This window comes from Anomaloglossus baeobatrachus, chromosome 4 (assembly GCF_048569485.1).
Source record: "Anomaloglossus baeobatrachus isolate aAnoBae1 chromosome 4, aAnoBae1.hap1, whole genome shotgun sequence".
Lineage (NCBI taxonomy): Eukaryota > Metazoa > Chordata > Amphibia > Anura > Aromobatidae > Anomaloglossus > Anomaloglossus baeobatrachus.
The window spans coordinates 330783137-330801258 of record NC_134356.1 but is presented as its reverse complement, the minus strand read 5'-3'; the positions used below and the strand labels follow the sequence as shown (position 1 = coordinate 330801258).

The following is an 18122-nucleotide window of genomic DNA, read 5'->3' as shown; positions in this document are numbered from 1 at the left end:
ACTACATATACAAGAATAAAGCATCACATATATAATGAGCGCATATATACATAAATAGAGATCTATCAATTTCATAGTTATGGTAAAACATGCATGTATTTAAATTGATCCGATGTCAAAAGACTCCATGTCTCAAGTGACTTGTAAGAAGAGAAGTTGCCATCTTCCACAGTAGGTGTCCCAAAACTGTAGGGGCTAAGACATAATAGGGGTAGGACCAAAACTAGAAAAGACAAAAAAACACTGTTAAAATTGAGAACCGAACCACGCAATAGAACCGAACCAACCAACCTATTAAAAAATAAAAGTCTAAGACTCATGAGGACGACTGCCAAAAAGGCAGTAGATACCTTAAAAGCCAGCATACTAAAGTCCGAAAACCCGGACCACGCAAGACAAAGGGTCGTCATAGACATTACTGTCCCAAGTAACCAAGATGACTACAGAAAAGGAGCAAAAGTAAACCGTTCATTAAGTCCTCGTGGGGACATGGTGCCAAGGGTAAATATCCAACGGCACTCCACCTGTGCCAGGCGTTTTTTCAAATCTCCGCCACGGATACCAAGATGCACGCGATCGATCCCACGGACCTTCAGGGAGGTTGGATCACACTTGTGAATCTCCCTGAAGTGGCGGGGGATCGTCTTGAGGGTCTCCGGGTTGATAGCATCTTTGGCAGCCAGAATATCACGTACATGCTCCCTTGTACGGACACGAAGCTCCCGAGAGGTTAATCCGATGTATATTTTGTCACAACCACATGTGGCGTAATAAATTACGCCAGATGTGTTGCAAGAAATATAGACCCGGATTGAATACTCTCTCAGGCCATCAGCGGAACAGAAAGTAGTGGCCCTAACGATGTTTTTGCATCCCCGACAACTGCCACAAGGATAGCAGAGAACTCGTTGCGGACCACATCCAAAAAGGGGGGGAGTTTTTGCCACATGGTGGCTGTGCACCAACATATCTTTGAGGCTCCTACCTCTTCTCGCTGTCATCATGGGGCGGTCAGGCAGATATCCCTCAAAAGAGGGCTCCGTTTGAAGGATTGCCCAATGTTTATTTAGCACCCCCCTTATCTGCTCCCACTGTCGACAGTAGGTGGAAATAAACCTGGCCACATAACCAGTTGGCTTCACTGTTGAAGCTCTCCCAGACAGTAGCTGGTCACGATTAGAGGATTTAGCCCGTTGGTATCCACGTTTGATGGATCGGTTACTGTAACCCCTGCTTATAAATCTCTCCCTCATATCACAAGATTCAGCCTCAAAGGTGTTACCCGAGGAACATAGTCTCCGCAACCGCAGAAATTGACCAGTGGGGATGGCATTCACCGTTGACCTAGGGTGTCCCGAGGTGGCATGGAGGAGGGAATTAACCGCGGTGGACTTACGAAAGATGGTAGTAGACACAGCTCCGCCCAGCTCTATAGTAACTCTGATATCTAAAAAATCAATGGATCTCTGTCCGATCTGATGGGTCAAAAAGATGTTCCGGTCGTTGGAGTTGAGCCGACGCACAAAATCCTCCAGTTCAGGGCCGGTTCCCCCCCAGACGACAAGAATGTCGTCTATGTAGCGGAGCCAGCACTGCGCATGGGAGCTCGCCGGCACGCCGCCCCCGAAAACCTCCCTCTCCCAGAAACCGAGAAAGAGGTTTGCGTAGGACGGCGCGCAAGCCGCCCCCATCGCAGTGCCGCGCCGCTGGAGGAAGAACCGGTTCCGAAAAACGAAGAAGTTGTGCGTCAACACAAACTCCAATAACTCCATAATCAGACCGGACAGAGATTGATCCAGGTTGCTAGAATCCAGAAAGAACTGGGCGGCCATAAGTCCATCGCGGTGATCAATGCTAGAATAGAGGGCCTCAACATCCATGGTCACCAGTGATACCCCCTCCTCCAAGATCAAACCCTCCAATCTCCTAAGGACGTCCGAAGTGTCTCTGACATGGGAGGGCAGAGTCTCCACAAGTGGGTGCAAGTAATGTTCAATAAATTTGCAAGTAACATCGCAGAGCCCCCCCATGCCAGAGACAATAGGACGTCCAGGAGGCACTTTCGGGTTTTTATGGATCTTGGGGAGGAGGTAAAACGTTGGAACCACTGGAGATTTAACTAAGAGGCCCTCGTAGATTTTCTTAGGGATAATTCCCTCCTCAAAAGCCCGTAATAAAATTGCCTCTAGGTCATTGGTGTAGCGACGTACAGGATTATGGTGGAGAGATTCATAAGCATCCCGATCTCTAAGTTGTCGCCATGCCTCCCTTTCATATAGTTCCACCGGCCATATTACCACATTACCGCCTTTATCGGCGGGTTTGACGACCACATCCTCCAGAGACTGAAGTTCTCTGAGTGCAGATTGTTGCTGTCTTGTCAAGTTATTACCGCCCTTCAGAGAGATACGTCGTATGTCTCTTGTCACCAACTCCCCAAAGATTTGAATCGGGGGACATAGTGACAGAGGCGGGCATGTGGTGGATCTTGGTACGGTGTGTTGTGGAAAATTACCTGGTGGATGGTGGGTGGACTCCGCCTCCAGTTCTTCAAGGGTGGCAATAGCCTCCTCTTCAAGGGTGGACAAAGAAGATTCATCTGAAGTTCTTCTATGGTGCAGTTTATGTAGCACCAATTTCCGTAGAAACAGGTGAAGATCTTTAATCACTACAAAGAGATTGAAATTAGCCTCTGGCACAAATGAAAGTCCTAGTTTCAGGACTTCAATCTGAGCATGAGTAAGTACATGTTTAGATAAGTTAATTACCTCTAGGTGCTGATCCGTCCCTTTCTTCTGAACTGGAGGAAGAGTACCACGTCCACCACCCAAACCAGGGCCTTGTCTATTGCGAACATTAGTGGCTCTGGTATTAGGTCTCATGTTCCGTGTTTTATCAGATGTGGATTCCTCATCCATCTTCCCCCCGTCTTCCGCTGCTGAGGATCCATTGCGGCGCGGTCCGGTATACCCTGTTCCTCAGGTTTAACTTAATGAAGGGGCGTTTTTCATTGGGGTGGGACCCCCTATATAAGATCCACATTTTGCACTATTTTAGTCGTCCCCCGACGAAGCACACGGAGCGAAACACGTGTTGGGACGTTGGTCCCCACGTGTTATCCCGGCCCTCGGCGACATATTCCCCTGGTAGGTTGCTCTGCCTTTGGCTACTATCTGTCTTGGTCTCTTTGGCCGCATTTTACCCTTTGAGCTTTGTCTGCCTGGAGTGATTAATTATGGTATGTCTGCCGTTACTCAGTAGAGACTTGTTCTCCTGAATGAATGCCTGGGACACGTGGGGTTTTCCCCTCCAGCACTAATTCCCTTGGTCCTATATTTATGTATGTATGCCTACAATTGTTTTCCCTACAGCATCTATAATAAAATAATTTATATTTTCATAATATGGCTTGTGTGGGTACATTTGTTATTTGGCAAGTTTAAAGACTCTTTCTCTTTGGTTTTATACACTCTATACATTGTTAATGTGGTAAATGACTATTCTAGCTGCAAACGTCTGGTTTTTAATGCAATATCTACATAGGTGTATAGAGGCCAATTTCCAACAACCACCACTCCAGTGTTCTAATGGTACATTGTTTACTAACTGTGTTAGAAGGCTAATGGATGTTTAGAAATCCCTTGAAAACCCTTGTGCAAGTATGTTAGCACAGCTGAAAACAGTTTTGCTGATTAGAGAACCTATAAAACTGACCTTCCTTTGAGCTAGTTGAGAATTTGAAGGATTACATTTGTTGGTTCCATTAAACTCTCAAAATGGCCACAAAAAGGGAACTTTGATGTGAAACTCGACAGTCTATTCTTGATCTTAGATATGAAGGATATTCCATGCGAGAAATTGCCAAGAAACTGAATATTTCCTACAACGGTGTGTACTACTCCCTACAGAGAAAAACACAAACAGGCTCTAACCAGAGTAGAAAGAGAAGTGGGAGGCCGGCTGCACAACTGAACAAAAAGACAAGTACATTACAGTCTCTAGTTTGAGAAATTGACACCTCACCTCAAAGGTCCTCAACTGGCAGCTTCATTAAATAGTACCTGCAAAACGCCAGTGTCAACTTAGCTGTCAGCCGCTACTCAAAGGCAGCGCGCTGGCCAATCAGAGGCTCCTGCCTTTGACATCAGCGCTCTGGCAGCGGAAGTTCCTCCCTCGTCGCGATGGTTACCCGATACACATCCTGTACCGGCGAACTGCAGGATCCAGGAGGCCGGCGATGGAAGGTAAGGTGAGCATAATATCTGCGTGTTTGTTCGTGTTTGTTCGTGTTTGTTCGTGTTTGTTCGTGTTTGTACGTGTTTGTACGTGTGTGGAATGGCACAATAGGGGACCAGGATGGGACATTTAACAAGTTGTGGAATGAATTGTCTGCATTGCAATGAATTCCTATGGGAAATCTTGCTTTGCTGAACGAGTAACTTGGTTAACAAGGAATAGAGGATATGAAGGCACCACGACTCAATGTGCAGGATCAATCCAAAAGTACACACCTATATAATATAAGCCAAAACAAAGAAAAAGAGGGTGTGTAATAAATGGGATCACCAAATATTTCACAAAATAGAAAATATTTTGACAAGAAACACCAAAAAATATGTTAAAAACATTTAAAACACTTCAAAAGTGAACAAGCATACTGAGGTTTGCATACAATAAGGCCTTATTGTGTGCAAACCCCAGTATGCCTGTTCACTTTTCACGCATGCACAAACACACACATACGCACACACACATATTATGCTTACCTTACCTTCCGTTCCCTCGCCTGCCTCCTGGTTCTTGTAGTCCGCAGGTACAGGATGTGTATCAGGTAACCATCCGCTGCCAGCACACTGATGTCAAAGGCATGAGCCGCTTGCCTCTGCTTGGTCAGCGCGCTGCCTTTGAGCAGCGGCTGACAGCGGAAGTTCCTCCCTCGTCGCGATGTTTACCAGATATACATTCTGTAGCAGCAAACTACAAGAACCGGGAGGCTGGCGATGGAACAGAAGGTAAGGTGAGCATAATATGTGTGTGTGTTTGTGCAGACTGCAAGAGCGGGTTAGAGCACGGTGGAAGTACGGAACCGGAAGTGTGTGCAGTGAGTATTTGCTCGTATAGCAAAGCTTGTTCGTAAACTGAGTTACAAATTTACAGTAGCGAAGTACTCGAAAACTGGGTTATTCGTTAACCGAGGTTCCACTGTATATACGAATATTATTTTTACACCTACTACATATTACAGGAGATAACACTGTGGAGCAAAGAAGCGCTATAGGGTCTTACCCGGTATGGGAACAAATGACAGAAATTAGGTGCCCGCACCTATTGCGGTTGTGAAAGTCTTTAACCCTGAAAAACACGTGCAGAGATGGTAACAGTCGCAGCCCCGAGGTTAGACATAGAAACAATTGGAGAAGAAATCGGGTATTCGCCACGCTATGACCACGGAATCCGATGTTACTTTTATTCCTTTATTCTTTGTACAGGTCGACACGTTTCAGAGACATCTGTCTCCTTCATGAGGACATCAAAGAAACAGTATGACATCAGCAGAAGACAAGCTTCTATATATACAAGTGCAATGCCACGTCAGACGACCGGTAATGTAACAGTTGATCATCCCGCCAGGATTTGAATTTGTGGCGGGCGGTCCTCTGACGTGGCACTGCACTTTCGTATATAGAAGCTTGTCTTCTGCTGATGTCATACTGTTTCTTTGATGTCCTGATGAAGGAGACAGATGTCTCTCTGAAACGTGTTGACCTGTACAATGAATAAAGGAATAAAATTAACATCAGATTCCTTGGTGATAGCGCGGCGTATATCCGAATTCTTCTCCAATTGTTTATACCTACTAGGTATTGGGATAGGAATTTGGTGATGGGAATACCTTTTTAAGCCTCAATCATTCACAGACCAACAGAATATTATTGTGTAATTTAGAAGTACATGCCTCACACTAGGCAAACAAATATACTAGCTCTGATTGCTTGCGTAGTAAATATTTAGCAGTATTAGTCAAATAGTCAGATAGTCAAATACGCAGCCCCAGTCAATTTTGTTGTGTAGTTTTCTCTGTAGTATATGGATGAATTTCTAAGGAATCTCATTTACAGTGCCGATACAGTATTGCAGTATTTCTTTGGATAGATGATAACTTGTTGCTTGGATGCCTTTGGTCTTGGGACTTTTATGGGAACCTGTCAGGTGCAATATGCACCAAGAACCACAAGCAGTTCTGGGTGCATGTTGCTAATCTCTGCCTAACCTGCTCTGTATCTAGTAGCATACATAAAGAGATCTTTAGAAAAAGTATTTCTAAAGATCTTTTATTATATGCTAATTAAGCCAGCGACTGGTCGCAAGGGCGTTACTTCCCTTGGCTAGTTGGCCCCCTTAGTATGTAAGCACGCCCTTGTGGGCATGCTGAAATGCTATAGAATGTGTAGCATCAGAGGTATGGTCAATTTCACCACTCTCTGCTGCCACTGCGCCCGACACTGTATTTCGGCTCAGTGTGTATGATCAGAAGTCCCATACTTCTAGTCATGCGTACTATGAAGCTGGGTGTACGCGTCTTGGCTTCAAACTGGTGAAGTGCGCATGACCGGAAATGTGGGGACGTTGTGCTGATTGTGCGAACTGAGCCGAAAAACAACAGTGGCAGCAGTGGTGAGAGCGAACATGCCTCTGTTGGAGTCGGTATAAAATGGATCTACTCCGACTTCGGAAATCTAATATATAAAGCTGAGTGTGTGTGTGTGTGTGTGTGTGTGTCCGGGATTGGCATCTGCACCGTCGCAGCTACAGCCACAATGGTTTGCACACTCACACGTCTGGACCCCGAGAGCGTCATAGGCTATGTTTTGAGGGGACATTTTAACCCCGCTCTTTACAGTTATTCGCCAAAAAATCTGCCTCCATTAAAGCGAATGGAGCTGGGAGCCACAGTGCAGCCAGAACTTCAGAAGCATGTGAAGCCACGCCCTTATATGGAATTTTGGCGTGTCACAATGCAGCCAGGGAAAGAGGCAGACACAGACAGGGAAAGAAACAGACATAGGGTGAGAGACAGACACGAAGCGACAGACACAGAAAAAGAGACAGACTGACAGGGAAAGAGAGAGACAGGTTAAGAGACAGAGACAGGGAAAGAGACAGAGACAGACACAGGGAAACAGTCAAACAGGGAAAGAGAGACAAAGACAGGTAAAGGGACAGACAAAAGGACAAACACAGGGAAAGAGACAGAGGGAAAGAGGGAAAGACAGACAGGAAAAGAGACAGACAGGGAAAGTGACAGAGATAGACTATTTTGTTAACAGCAGTTATTAACCCGGGCGAAGCCGGGTAGTACAGCTAGTATATAATAAATTTGGTACAGCGGTTCAGTGCAGTATGTGATGAATATTTTTTCATGACAATTTGGGAAAGTTATGAAATGTCCTATAAATTTCTGTTGTATTCCTGATCAAGCAATCTAGGATTTTAGTTGAGATGAATTTGTGCAGCACTTCAGCTCAATGATCTAAGTAGTGATGTTACCATTTTACTACAGTAAATTTATCACAAACATGAGTCCATGTGCAGTTGAAACCAGAGGTTTACATACACTATCTACGAAGTGCTGCTGCTAAGTCTTTGGCTTTGTGATTTTTCTCTTTCTATAGTAAAGAATGTTACATCACATGAAAGCCTTATGTGTCTAATATACAGTTAGGTCCAGAAATATTTGGACAGTGACACAAGTTTTGTTATTTTAGCTGTTTACAAAAACATGTTCAGAAATACAATTATATATATAATATGGGCTGAAAGTGCACACTCCCAGCTGCAATATAAGAGTTTTCACATCCAAATCGGAGAAAGGGTTTAGGAATCATAGCTCTGTAATGCATAGCCTCCTCTTTTTCAAGGGACCAAAAGTAATTGGACAAGGGGCTCTAAGGGCTGCAATTAACTCTGAAGGCGTCTCCCTCGTTAACCTGTAATCAATGAAGTAGTTAAAAGGTCTGGGGTTGATTACAGGTGTGTGGTTTTGCATTTGGAAGCTGTTGCTGTGACCAGACAACATGCGGTCTAAGGAACTCTCAATTGAGGTGAAGCAGAACATCCTGAGGCTGAAAAAAAAGAAAAATCCATCAGAGAGATAGCAGACATGCTTGGAGTAGCAAAATCAACAGTCGGGTACATTCTGAGAAAAAAGGAATTGACTGGTGAGCTTGGGAACTCAAAAAGGCCTGGGCGTCCACGGATGACAACAGTGGTGGATGATCGCCGCATACTTTCTTTGGTGAAGAAGAACCCGTTCACAACATCAACTGAAGTCCAGAACACTCTCAGTGAAGTAGGTGTATCTGTCTCTAAGTCAACAGTAAAGAGAAGACTCCATGAAAGTAAATACAAAGGGTTCACATCTAGATGCAAACCATTCATCAATTCCAAAAATAGACAGGCCAGAGTTAAATTTGCTGAAAAACACCTCATGAAGCCAGCTCAGTTCTGGAAAAGTATTCTATGGACAGATGAGACAAAGATCAACCTGTACCAGAATGATTGGAAGAAAAAAGTTTGGAGAAGAAAGGGAACGGCACATGATCCAAGGCACACCACATCCTCTGTAAAACATGGTGGAGGCAACGTGATGGCATGGGCATGCATGGCTTTCAATGGCACTGGGTCACTTCTGTTTATTGATGACATAACAGCAGACAAGAGTAGCCGGATGAATTCTGAAGTGTACAGGGATATACTTTCAGCCCAGATTCAGCCAAATGCCGCAAAGTTGATCGGACGGCGCTTCATAGTACAGATGGACAATGAGCCAAAGCTACCCAGGAGTTCATGAGTGCAAAAAAGTGGAACATTCTGCAATGGCCAAGTCAATCACCAGATCTTAACCCAATTGAGCATGCATTTCACTTGCTCAAATCCAGACTTAAGACGGAAAGACCCACAAACAAGCAAGACCTGAAGGCTGTGGCTGTAAAGGCCTGGCAAAGCATTAAGAAGGAGGAAACCCAGCGTTTGGTGATGTCCATGGGTTCCAGACTTAAGGCAGTGATTGCCTCCAAAGGATTCGCAACAAAATATTGAAAATAAAAATATTTTGTTTGGGTTTGGTTTATTTGTCCAATTACTTTTGACCTCCTAAAATGTGGAGTGTTTGTAAAGAAATGTGTACAATTCCTACAATTTCTATCAGATATTTTTGTTCAAACCTTCAAATTAAACGTTACAATCTGCACTTGAATTCTGTTGTAGAGGTTTCATTTCAAATCCAATGTGGTGGCATGCAGAGCCCAACTCGCGAAAATTGTGTCACTGTCCAAATATTTCTGGACCTAACTGTATGTTTTCAAAATGTTACGTTTGTTGCTTATGGCAACAGTGTTCTACACACATGGGAAAACAAAATTGCGGAGTCTAATCCGATATTCACAGCAACTGAGAGAAGAAGAGTGATAAAATTCCTTTTTCTGCAAGGAAAGTCTGAGAAGGAAATTCATGGTGATATGTCTCAAACATTGGGTGATCAATGCTCTTCGTATTCCACAGTTAAGAACTGGATTTGCAAATTTAAAACTTGCCACTTCAGCACCAATGATGAGGAACGTCTTGGACGACAGAGAGTGGTTGCTGTTCCAGAGATTGTCGATGCTGTGCACAACCTCACTCTGGAGAATTGACGAATTTCAGCTAAAGCAATAGCAGACATCATGGGGATTTCCCGTGAACGTGTTTGTGTCATTATTCATGAACATTTGGACATGATGAAGCTATCTACAAAGTGGTTCCCTATATGTTTGACAAAAGATCAGAGAAGCATGCGAGTGAAAACGTCCCGCTCCATTTATCAGCATTTCTGGACTGTTAAGAACTTCCTGGATCAACTGGTCACTATGGATGAGATCTGGATTTATTTGTATGACCCTGAAAACAAGGAGCAGTCAAGAGTGAAGGTACAGTAGTTCTCCTCATTCAAAGACGTTCAGGGTGCACAAATCTGTCACAAAGGTGATGGTGTTTGTGTTCTAGGATAAGGAGGGTGTGCTGCTAGTGGACTACCTTCAAAAGGGTTCCACCATCAATACAAGGTATTACATTGAACTTTTCGACCAATTGAAGGCAGCTCTGAAGGCCGAAAGGTACGGCAAGCTGTCCAAAGGAATCTTGTTTCTGCAAACCAACGCGTCTTTCCGCTCACACTGCACTGCACAAGTGACCATGGCATAACTGGCAGAGCTGGGCTTCCAGCTGGTACCAAATTTCACACCGTTAGTGATGCCATGGCTGCTACGGATGACTGGTTTGAGGCACAATCAAAATCCTTCTTTTTGCTATTCTTAAAGAACTTGGAATACTGATGTAAGAAGTCTGTTAACATCAGTGGAGTGTATGTGGAATAAATGTAAAGTTTCATCATGCTATCTCGTTTCTTTCTGCGTTTTAGGTCAATTAGGATTACCAAACTTATTTATGTTTACAAAAATTCCAGAATAATGAGAGAGAGCGAGAATGTTTTAAGGTATTTTTATTGCTTTCTGCAAAGTCAAAAGTTTACATACACTAAGGGGTACTTTGCACACTACGACATCGCAGCTGCGATGTCGGTGAGGTCATATCGAAAGTGACGCACATCCGGCATCGCTGTCCACATCGTAGTGTGTAAATCGTTTTTGATACGATTAACGAGCGCAAAAGCGTCGAAATCGTATCATCGGTGTAGTGTCAGTCATTTCCATAAGTTACGATGTTGTTCCTCGTTCCTTCAGCAGCACACATCGCTGTGTGTGAAGCCGCAGGAGCGAGGAACATCGCCTTACCTGCGTCCCGGCTGCAATGAGGAAGGAAGGAGGTGGGCGGGATGTTTACGTCCCGCTCATCTCCGCCCCTCTGCTTCTATTGGCCGCCTGCCGTGTGACGCCGCACGACCCTCCCCCTTAGGAAGGAGGCAGTTTGCCGTCCAGAGCGACGTCGCAGGGCAGCTAAGCGCATGTGAAGCTGCCGTAGCGATAATTTTCGCTACGGCAGCTATCACAAGATATCGCAGCTGCGACGGGGGCGGGGACTATCGCACTCGGCATCGCTCCCATCGGCTTGCGATGTCGTAGTGTGCAAAGTACCCCTAAGAGTACTATGCTTTTAAACAATATGGGACAGCCCATATTATGATGTCATGTCTTTGGAAGCTTCTGATTGATTTATTGGCAACATCTGAGTTTATTAGAGACACACCTGTGGATGTATTTTAATGCACACCTGAAACACACTTCTGCTTTGTGTAGCATCATGGGAAAATCAAAATAAATCAGCCAAGATCTCCATAAGAGAATTGTGGTCTTGTACAAGTCTGGAATTTTTACCCAAGGATAAACCAGATGCCTAAAGGTGCCTCGTTCAGCTGTCCAAACAATTATACGCAAGTTCAAACAAGATGGGAATGTCCAGTAATATTACCACTCAGGAAGGAGATGAGTTCTGTGTGCCAGAGATGAACGTGCTTTGGTCAGACATGTGCATATCAACCCAAGAACTATAGCAAAAGAACTTGTGAAGATGCTGTGGAAGCTGGTAAGGTTGTGTCATTATCCACAGGGAAACGATTACTGTTTAAACATGGGCTGAAAGGCCACTCTGCCAGGAAGAACTCCAAAAGAAACATAACACAGATTAATGTTTGCAAATGCACACAGAAACAAAAACCTTGAATTTTGGAGACCTGTCGTGTGGTCTGAAACTCTAATTGAACTGTTTGGCCATAATGACTATCATTACATTTGGAGGAAAAAGGGAGAAACTTTGAAGCTTAAGAACACCATCACAACTTTGAAACATGGGGATGGCAGCATCCTGTTGTGGGGTTGTTTTGCTGCAGGAGGAACTAGTGCACTTCACAAAATAGATGGCATCATGAGGAAAGAAGATTATGTGGTGATACTGAAATAAAATCTCAAGACATCAGCCAAGAACTTAAAGCTTGGGTGGAAATGGGTCTTCCAAATGGACAATGACCCGAAGCATACTGCCAAAGTGGTTACAAAGTGGCTTAGGGTACTTTCACTCTTGCGTTCAGCGGAGTCCGTCACTATGGAGAATCATCCGCTGGACGACGCAGTATCGTTATTTTGACGTTGCGCCGGGCGGGAGGAACGCAGCATGTAACGTTTTTTGAGCAACGCAATCCGTTGGATTTCACTGCGCATGCCCTCTCTGGCTCCCTGCACCCGTAACCAAGGTAAATATCGGGTAACCACGGAAAGTGCTTTAGCGATATTTACCCTCGCTATGTGTCCAGGGAGCCCGACACTTCCCCGCATGGCTCCGCCCCCTCCCGCACTCCACTCCGCATGTATGTACATACACACATACATATACATACACACACGCACACTCACCTGTCTTCAGCACCATGGCCCCGCTCGGCTCCACCCACTCCTCACTCCGCCCCCGCACACATTCTCCGCGGCCGAGTGATCAGCTGATCACCCGGCGGCCGGCTACTGGGAGCGATCAGCTGATCACCCGGCGGCTGGCTACTGTGAGCGATCAGCTGATCACCCGGCGACCGGCTGCTGTGAGCGATCAGCTGATCGTTCACAATAGTCTGCCGCCGGTAAACTGTAGTAAAAAAAAATCAAAACAGCATCCGTTGTGCCACTATATGCAACACATCCGTTGCATCCGTCACACAATGCAATACAACGGATACCGTTCAACGCAAGTGTGAAACTAGCCTAAAGGATAATAAAGTCACAGAGCTCTGAATGCTGATGTATGTAAAGTGCTATGGAATTAATAGCGCTATATAAGTGAATAAATATATATTATTATTTCAATCCTATTGAAAATTTATGGGCAAAGCTGAAAAGGCAGCTGCAAGCAAGACTACCTACAAACATTGCTTAGTTACAACAGCTCTGTCAGAAGGAATGGACCCAAATTCCTACCAGCTATTGTGAGAAGCCTATGAAAGGATATCCAAAACGTTTGACCAAAGTCATACAGTTTAAAGGGCAATGGTTAACAAATACTAATGAAATGAATGGAAACTTTTGAATTTACAGAAAGTAATAAAAATGCCTCAAAACATTCTCCCTGTCTCATTATTTTGTCATTTGGCAAATATAAATAATTTTGGTAATCCTAATTGACCTAAAACGGGAAAGGTTTATTCTTATTTCATGTCTGATAGTGAGAAAAACATGCATATGTGTCTTTATAGATAGTGGATGGAAACTTCTGGTTTCAATTGTTTGAGGGAGTCAGAGTCTTCCGAATCTGGGAAATTGAGGAGTCTGAGGTTTTGCTTACCGATTCCACAGCCCTGCCTCTGAAGGCTGCACATTCATTAACATATTAGTATGCCCATATTTGTGTACTAACAGGGTAAGGGGGCCGACTAGCCAGGAGAACGAACGCCCTTGTAACTAGTCCCTGGCCTCATTAGCATATTATAAAGAATGTTTGTAAATACTTGAATCGGTGAGTTTGTTTCTTGACTTGGATCAAAAGCTGACTTTTTTCCAGACACGTAAACTATAATGGGTATGTGGTTTGACTGTGAACACCACGTACAGTCAGTGAAATAAGTCTTTAACAAGTCACCAATTTTCTAAGTTAATATATTTCTAAAGGTGTTCTTGACATGAATTTCTCACTAGATGTTCATGACAGGCCATCCAAAACACACAGGCAAATAATTCAAACCATAGATGTCCATAAATAATGTGTAATAATGAGAAATTAACACCGGGAAAAGGTATTAAACACACAGAGGTGCAAGAAGTGATTACACCAGCTTAAATCTATCAATATCTAGAAAGCAATCCTGACACATGGTTGAATCAGCTAATATTTTTTACTATGTGTTTGATTACCAAGGTGCTACACAGGAAACCTGTCCTGATGGGTAAAACCAGTGAGCCTTCTCAAGACCTTCACAACCTTATTGTTGCAAAACATACTGATGGCATTGGTTACAGAAGAATTTTATGGTGGGATATTAGGGGAGGTGTATCATGTTGTGCAGATTACTTGTTACGCCCACCGAGGAGCGGTGAGCGTCCAGAGATGCACCCACTGGACCGTGCACCGGACTCCCCCCGAGAAGACGACAAGCAGCGAACCCCTATACAGGGACTGTGCGGTGCCTCTTCAAAGGGCCTAGATGCACGGCAGCCAGGAACCGGTTGTAGGAGTCTCTGAAAGGCTAGGCGTAGCACGGGTGTGCCGTCCGCAGCAGGCAGAACACGGTTATGGCACCGGAGATGTTCACAGCAGGTGGTGTCCACGGCAGGTATGGCGCGGTGACGTCCACGGCAGGTATGGCCGGTGACGTCCACATCAGGAATGGTACAGATGGCACTACGGCGAGACAAAGGATTAGAAACAGGTAGATGATGCACGGATACAAACGATAGTACTCAAGGGCCATTACATTACAATGGACATTAGCAATGCACTAATAGGAGCGTTGCTCGGACGCCTACTGCCAGGGGAGGCGAACTTAAATACCCATATGGTAGCATGTGACCTCTGAGGTCACTTCCAGATAATGGAGTGCTACCACTTTAAGAAAGATGGCGTGGCCTCGCGCGCAGCCTAGAATCACTCACTGCAGATCTGTGTGTGGCCGGGAGACAGGAAGAGGCTGCAGCAGCCCCTGGAGCAGGACGCCCGACCCGGGAGTGAGCAGGACGCGCAGCAGGAGCTGAGCCAGCAGAGCCATGGGACCGGTAAGAGGAAGGACGTCTCTGCCGGAGGCTGGGACCGAGAGTGCACGTGGGGGCTATGCTGGGGCTGGGCAGATGTGAAGGAGAGTGCCCCCACGGGATCTGGCGGGACCAGGCGCTACATTACTATTTGAAGCTTGGTTCACTGTCCATTTAGTTGTACTGCTTGTGTGTACATTGTATTGTCTGTAGGTAATCACCCCCTATAGTGCAAGGTTATAGCTTCTTGAAGCGCTTCTATTCCTAGATGTGGAGGGAGGTGGGCGTGGAATCCACCTACTATAAACTCTCTGCTTACCTGGGCGATTTGGCACTCTGTTTGGAGAACTTGAAGAGAGAAGGATTGATCCTCTGGGAAAAACTGAGGCTTCTCAGAGACCTGGACATTTATCGCTTACCAGACTATATTTGTGTTACTGGACTAATTTTACCCTCTGTTTTGTGGATTGTTATGGACCATTTGATTTTCTTGGAATAAATGCTCTTTGGATTGTACAGCCCACTCGCGCTCTGATTGTATAATATGGGAAAAGGACCCCATCACAAAGAATTTATAAACTACTGAAAATACCAGTGAGCACTGTTGGGCCATAATCCATAAGTGGAAAGAAAATAATTTCACCATGAATCAACCACAACTATGTGCTCCCCAAATAATTTCTGACAGATGAGTGAGAATAATTAGCAGAATAGTTGTCCAAGAGCCAAGAATCTCCTGTAGAGTGCTATAGAAAGCCTTGGAATCAACAGGTACAATTGTTTAAAAGAAAACAATCAGTAATGCACTCAACCTCCATGGTGTGTATGCACACTCGCCATGCAAGATTCTATTGCTGAACAAAAAAGCATGTTCAAATGCATTTAAATTTTGCTCAGCAATGTTTAGACAAGCCTGTGAAACATTGGGGGAATATAGTCTGCATATCAGCCCAGGAGCACCATACCAACAGGGAAGTTTCGGGGTCGGAACATCATTATGTTGGGCTGTTTTTCAGCAAACGGCACTGTCAAACTTCATGTAATCGTCGAAAGTATGAATGGATAAATATACCTAAAGATCTGCTTCCATATACAAGGACGTTTAAGATAAAACGAGGGTGGACATTTCAGCAAGACAATGATCCCAATGATCAGTGGGGGACATACACATTACTGGGGTCAGTAGGGGGCATACACATTACTGGGGCCTGTGGAGCATACATACTGGCCCTGCTGGCCTGTGGAGCATACATACTGGCCCTTGTAGCCAGTGGATCATACATACTGGCCCTGGTGGGCAGTGGAGCATACATACTGACAGTGGTGGCCATTGGAGCATACATACTGACAGTGGTGGCCATTGGAGCATACATACTGACAGTGGTGGCCAGTGGAGCATAGATACTGACAGTGGTGGCCAGTGGAGCATACATACTGACCCTTGTGGCCCCTGGGGCATACATTCTGACAGTGGTGGCCGGTGGAGCATGCATACATACTGACAGTGGTGGCCAGTGGAGCATACCTACTGACAGTGGTGGCCAGTGGGGCATACATACTGGCCCTGGGAGCGCTGAGGGCACAGGCTGGCAGCACTGCAGCAGAGGGCTCCTCTGGCTGCCTTCTCTGAGTCCCCTGTGTGTCTGCTTCTTCTGTTGCAGGCACATGGGGGACCTGAGAAGACACAAGTGCTGCTCCTCCCTCCTGCAGCCACTTTGCACTCTCCCTGCAGCTACTGGTGCACATTACCTCAGTTGCAGAACAGACTGTTTTGAAATGGCCGCTGTGGAGATGAGCTGGTCACGTGAGGATCCTGGGTAGAAAGGACAAGCAAAGGGGGCGTGGCCAGCATCGAGAGCGTAGCAGGAGGGGACAAGGAAGGCATCCGAGGAGTGTGTGTGTGTATATGTCCAGCATTGAGGGGATGTGGACAACAGCAAAAGGAGCGTGGCTAGCAGCATAGATGCCATGGAAGGCATCCAAAGACTGTGACCAGCATCCAGAGGGGGCATGACTGGCAGCAAGAGGGGGCACGAGTGGCGGGCGTGGCAGCTGCTTATCATTGCACTGCGGGATACATAGCTCTCGGCAGTGAGAGCGGGGCTGAGGCATAACATCGTGGATCAGACCACGCCTCCAACTCTCAGCTAAGACAGGCGGGCTGGTCAAAGACAGTAGGCGGGCCGGATCCGGCCCGCGGGCCACCCCTTGCCCAGGTCTGTCTTAAGCAAATGGGTTTTTTTTCACTTTTACCATTTTTTTGGCATCGTAGAAACAGGTCAATAGTCTAATCTTCTTATTAACATTAAAAACAAATCCTACAGTATGTCCTAAAAGGTAAATGCCAATTTTGGCCATTTAATCAATACCATGAACTTGTGAGTTTGCTTGCTGGTAAAGCTTTTAAGTCATGAAACCATAGCAAAATATTGCTGACTGAACAACTCCAACCTATGTTTTGGTTTTTTTCTTCCCCCTTCAGCTTCAGCATGGCCAGAAGAACAATCCTTGCCGTGTTTTGCCATTGGAGGAACAGCAAAGTTGGAGGTGGTGGAAATCTGGCAGATTGAATCTGTTGGCATTGTTAGGTTTGGGGATTATGATCTCAGTGCTTCATGTAGCTGTAAAGCATAAAAATCCACTGTAGTGTTATCTGATAATGTTGTGGCACTGTTCTCTATACTCTGGAAAGGTAAAAATTAGTCTGCTTGTTTTTTTGGTTTGTTTTAGAAATTACAAAATGTTTTATTTAATTACTTGCATCATAAATATTAAAACAATATTTTGATGAACCGTTATTGTAGCACTTGGTTTTACATTACTGTATTTTTCAAACTATAACACACCTTACCATAAGATGTAACCTGGGTTTAGACAGCAGAAAATAGGGGAAAAGAAAAGTTGAAAAAGAATGTCAGCATTGTTGATTTTGCTTCTTCTTCCCAAAAATGGAAAAAGTTTTTACTTTTCTGTCAACAAGCTCCGCTTTTCAGTGTGGTAAGATACAAAAAACAAACCGTACTTTCTATTTTTATTTTTTTTTCTTATGCATATGTTAATATTTTTATTAACCCTTTCCCATCATGGCGATTTGCCATCTTTGTGCTTTTATTTTTTCCTTCACTTTTTTCAAGAGCCTTTTTTAATTTTTCCATCAATAAGAGATATTGTTATTTTTGTGAGACACGTATTTTTGAATGACATCTTTCATTTTATCATGTCATGGATATTTTTTTTTACAATTTTCCATTACAACTGTGGTAATATTGTGACACAAGTGTAATTCCACATTAGAATGGAGTTTTATTTTTACGGTATTCCTTATAAGATAAACATGACCTGGCAGTATTCTTCAGGTCCGTGGTATTACGGTGATACCAACATCAGGTGGGGTGGTGGTGAAAT

At 44.7% G+C, this 18122-nt stretch overlaps 1 protein-coding gene across 1 annotated transcript in view; it reads left to right on the top strand.

The window, feature by feature from the left end:
* Positions 1-17473, top strand: part of ASZ1 (ankyrin repeat, SAM and basic leucine zipper domain containing 1) — a 222246-nt gene extending 204773 nt beyond the window's left edge. Inside the window, exon 13 of the mRNA XM_075342520.1 lies at positions 17200-17473. Coding sequence (XP_075198635.1) covers positions 17200-17364 — 165 coding nt within the window. The 3' untranslated portion in view covers positions 17365-17473. The remainder of the gene's footprint in view (positions 1-17199) is intronic.
* The last annotated feature ends 649 nt before the right edge of the window (positions 17474-18122 follow it).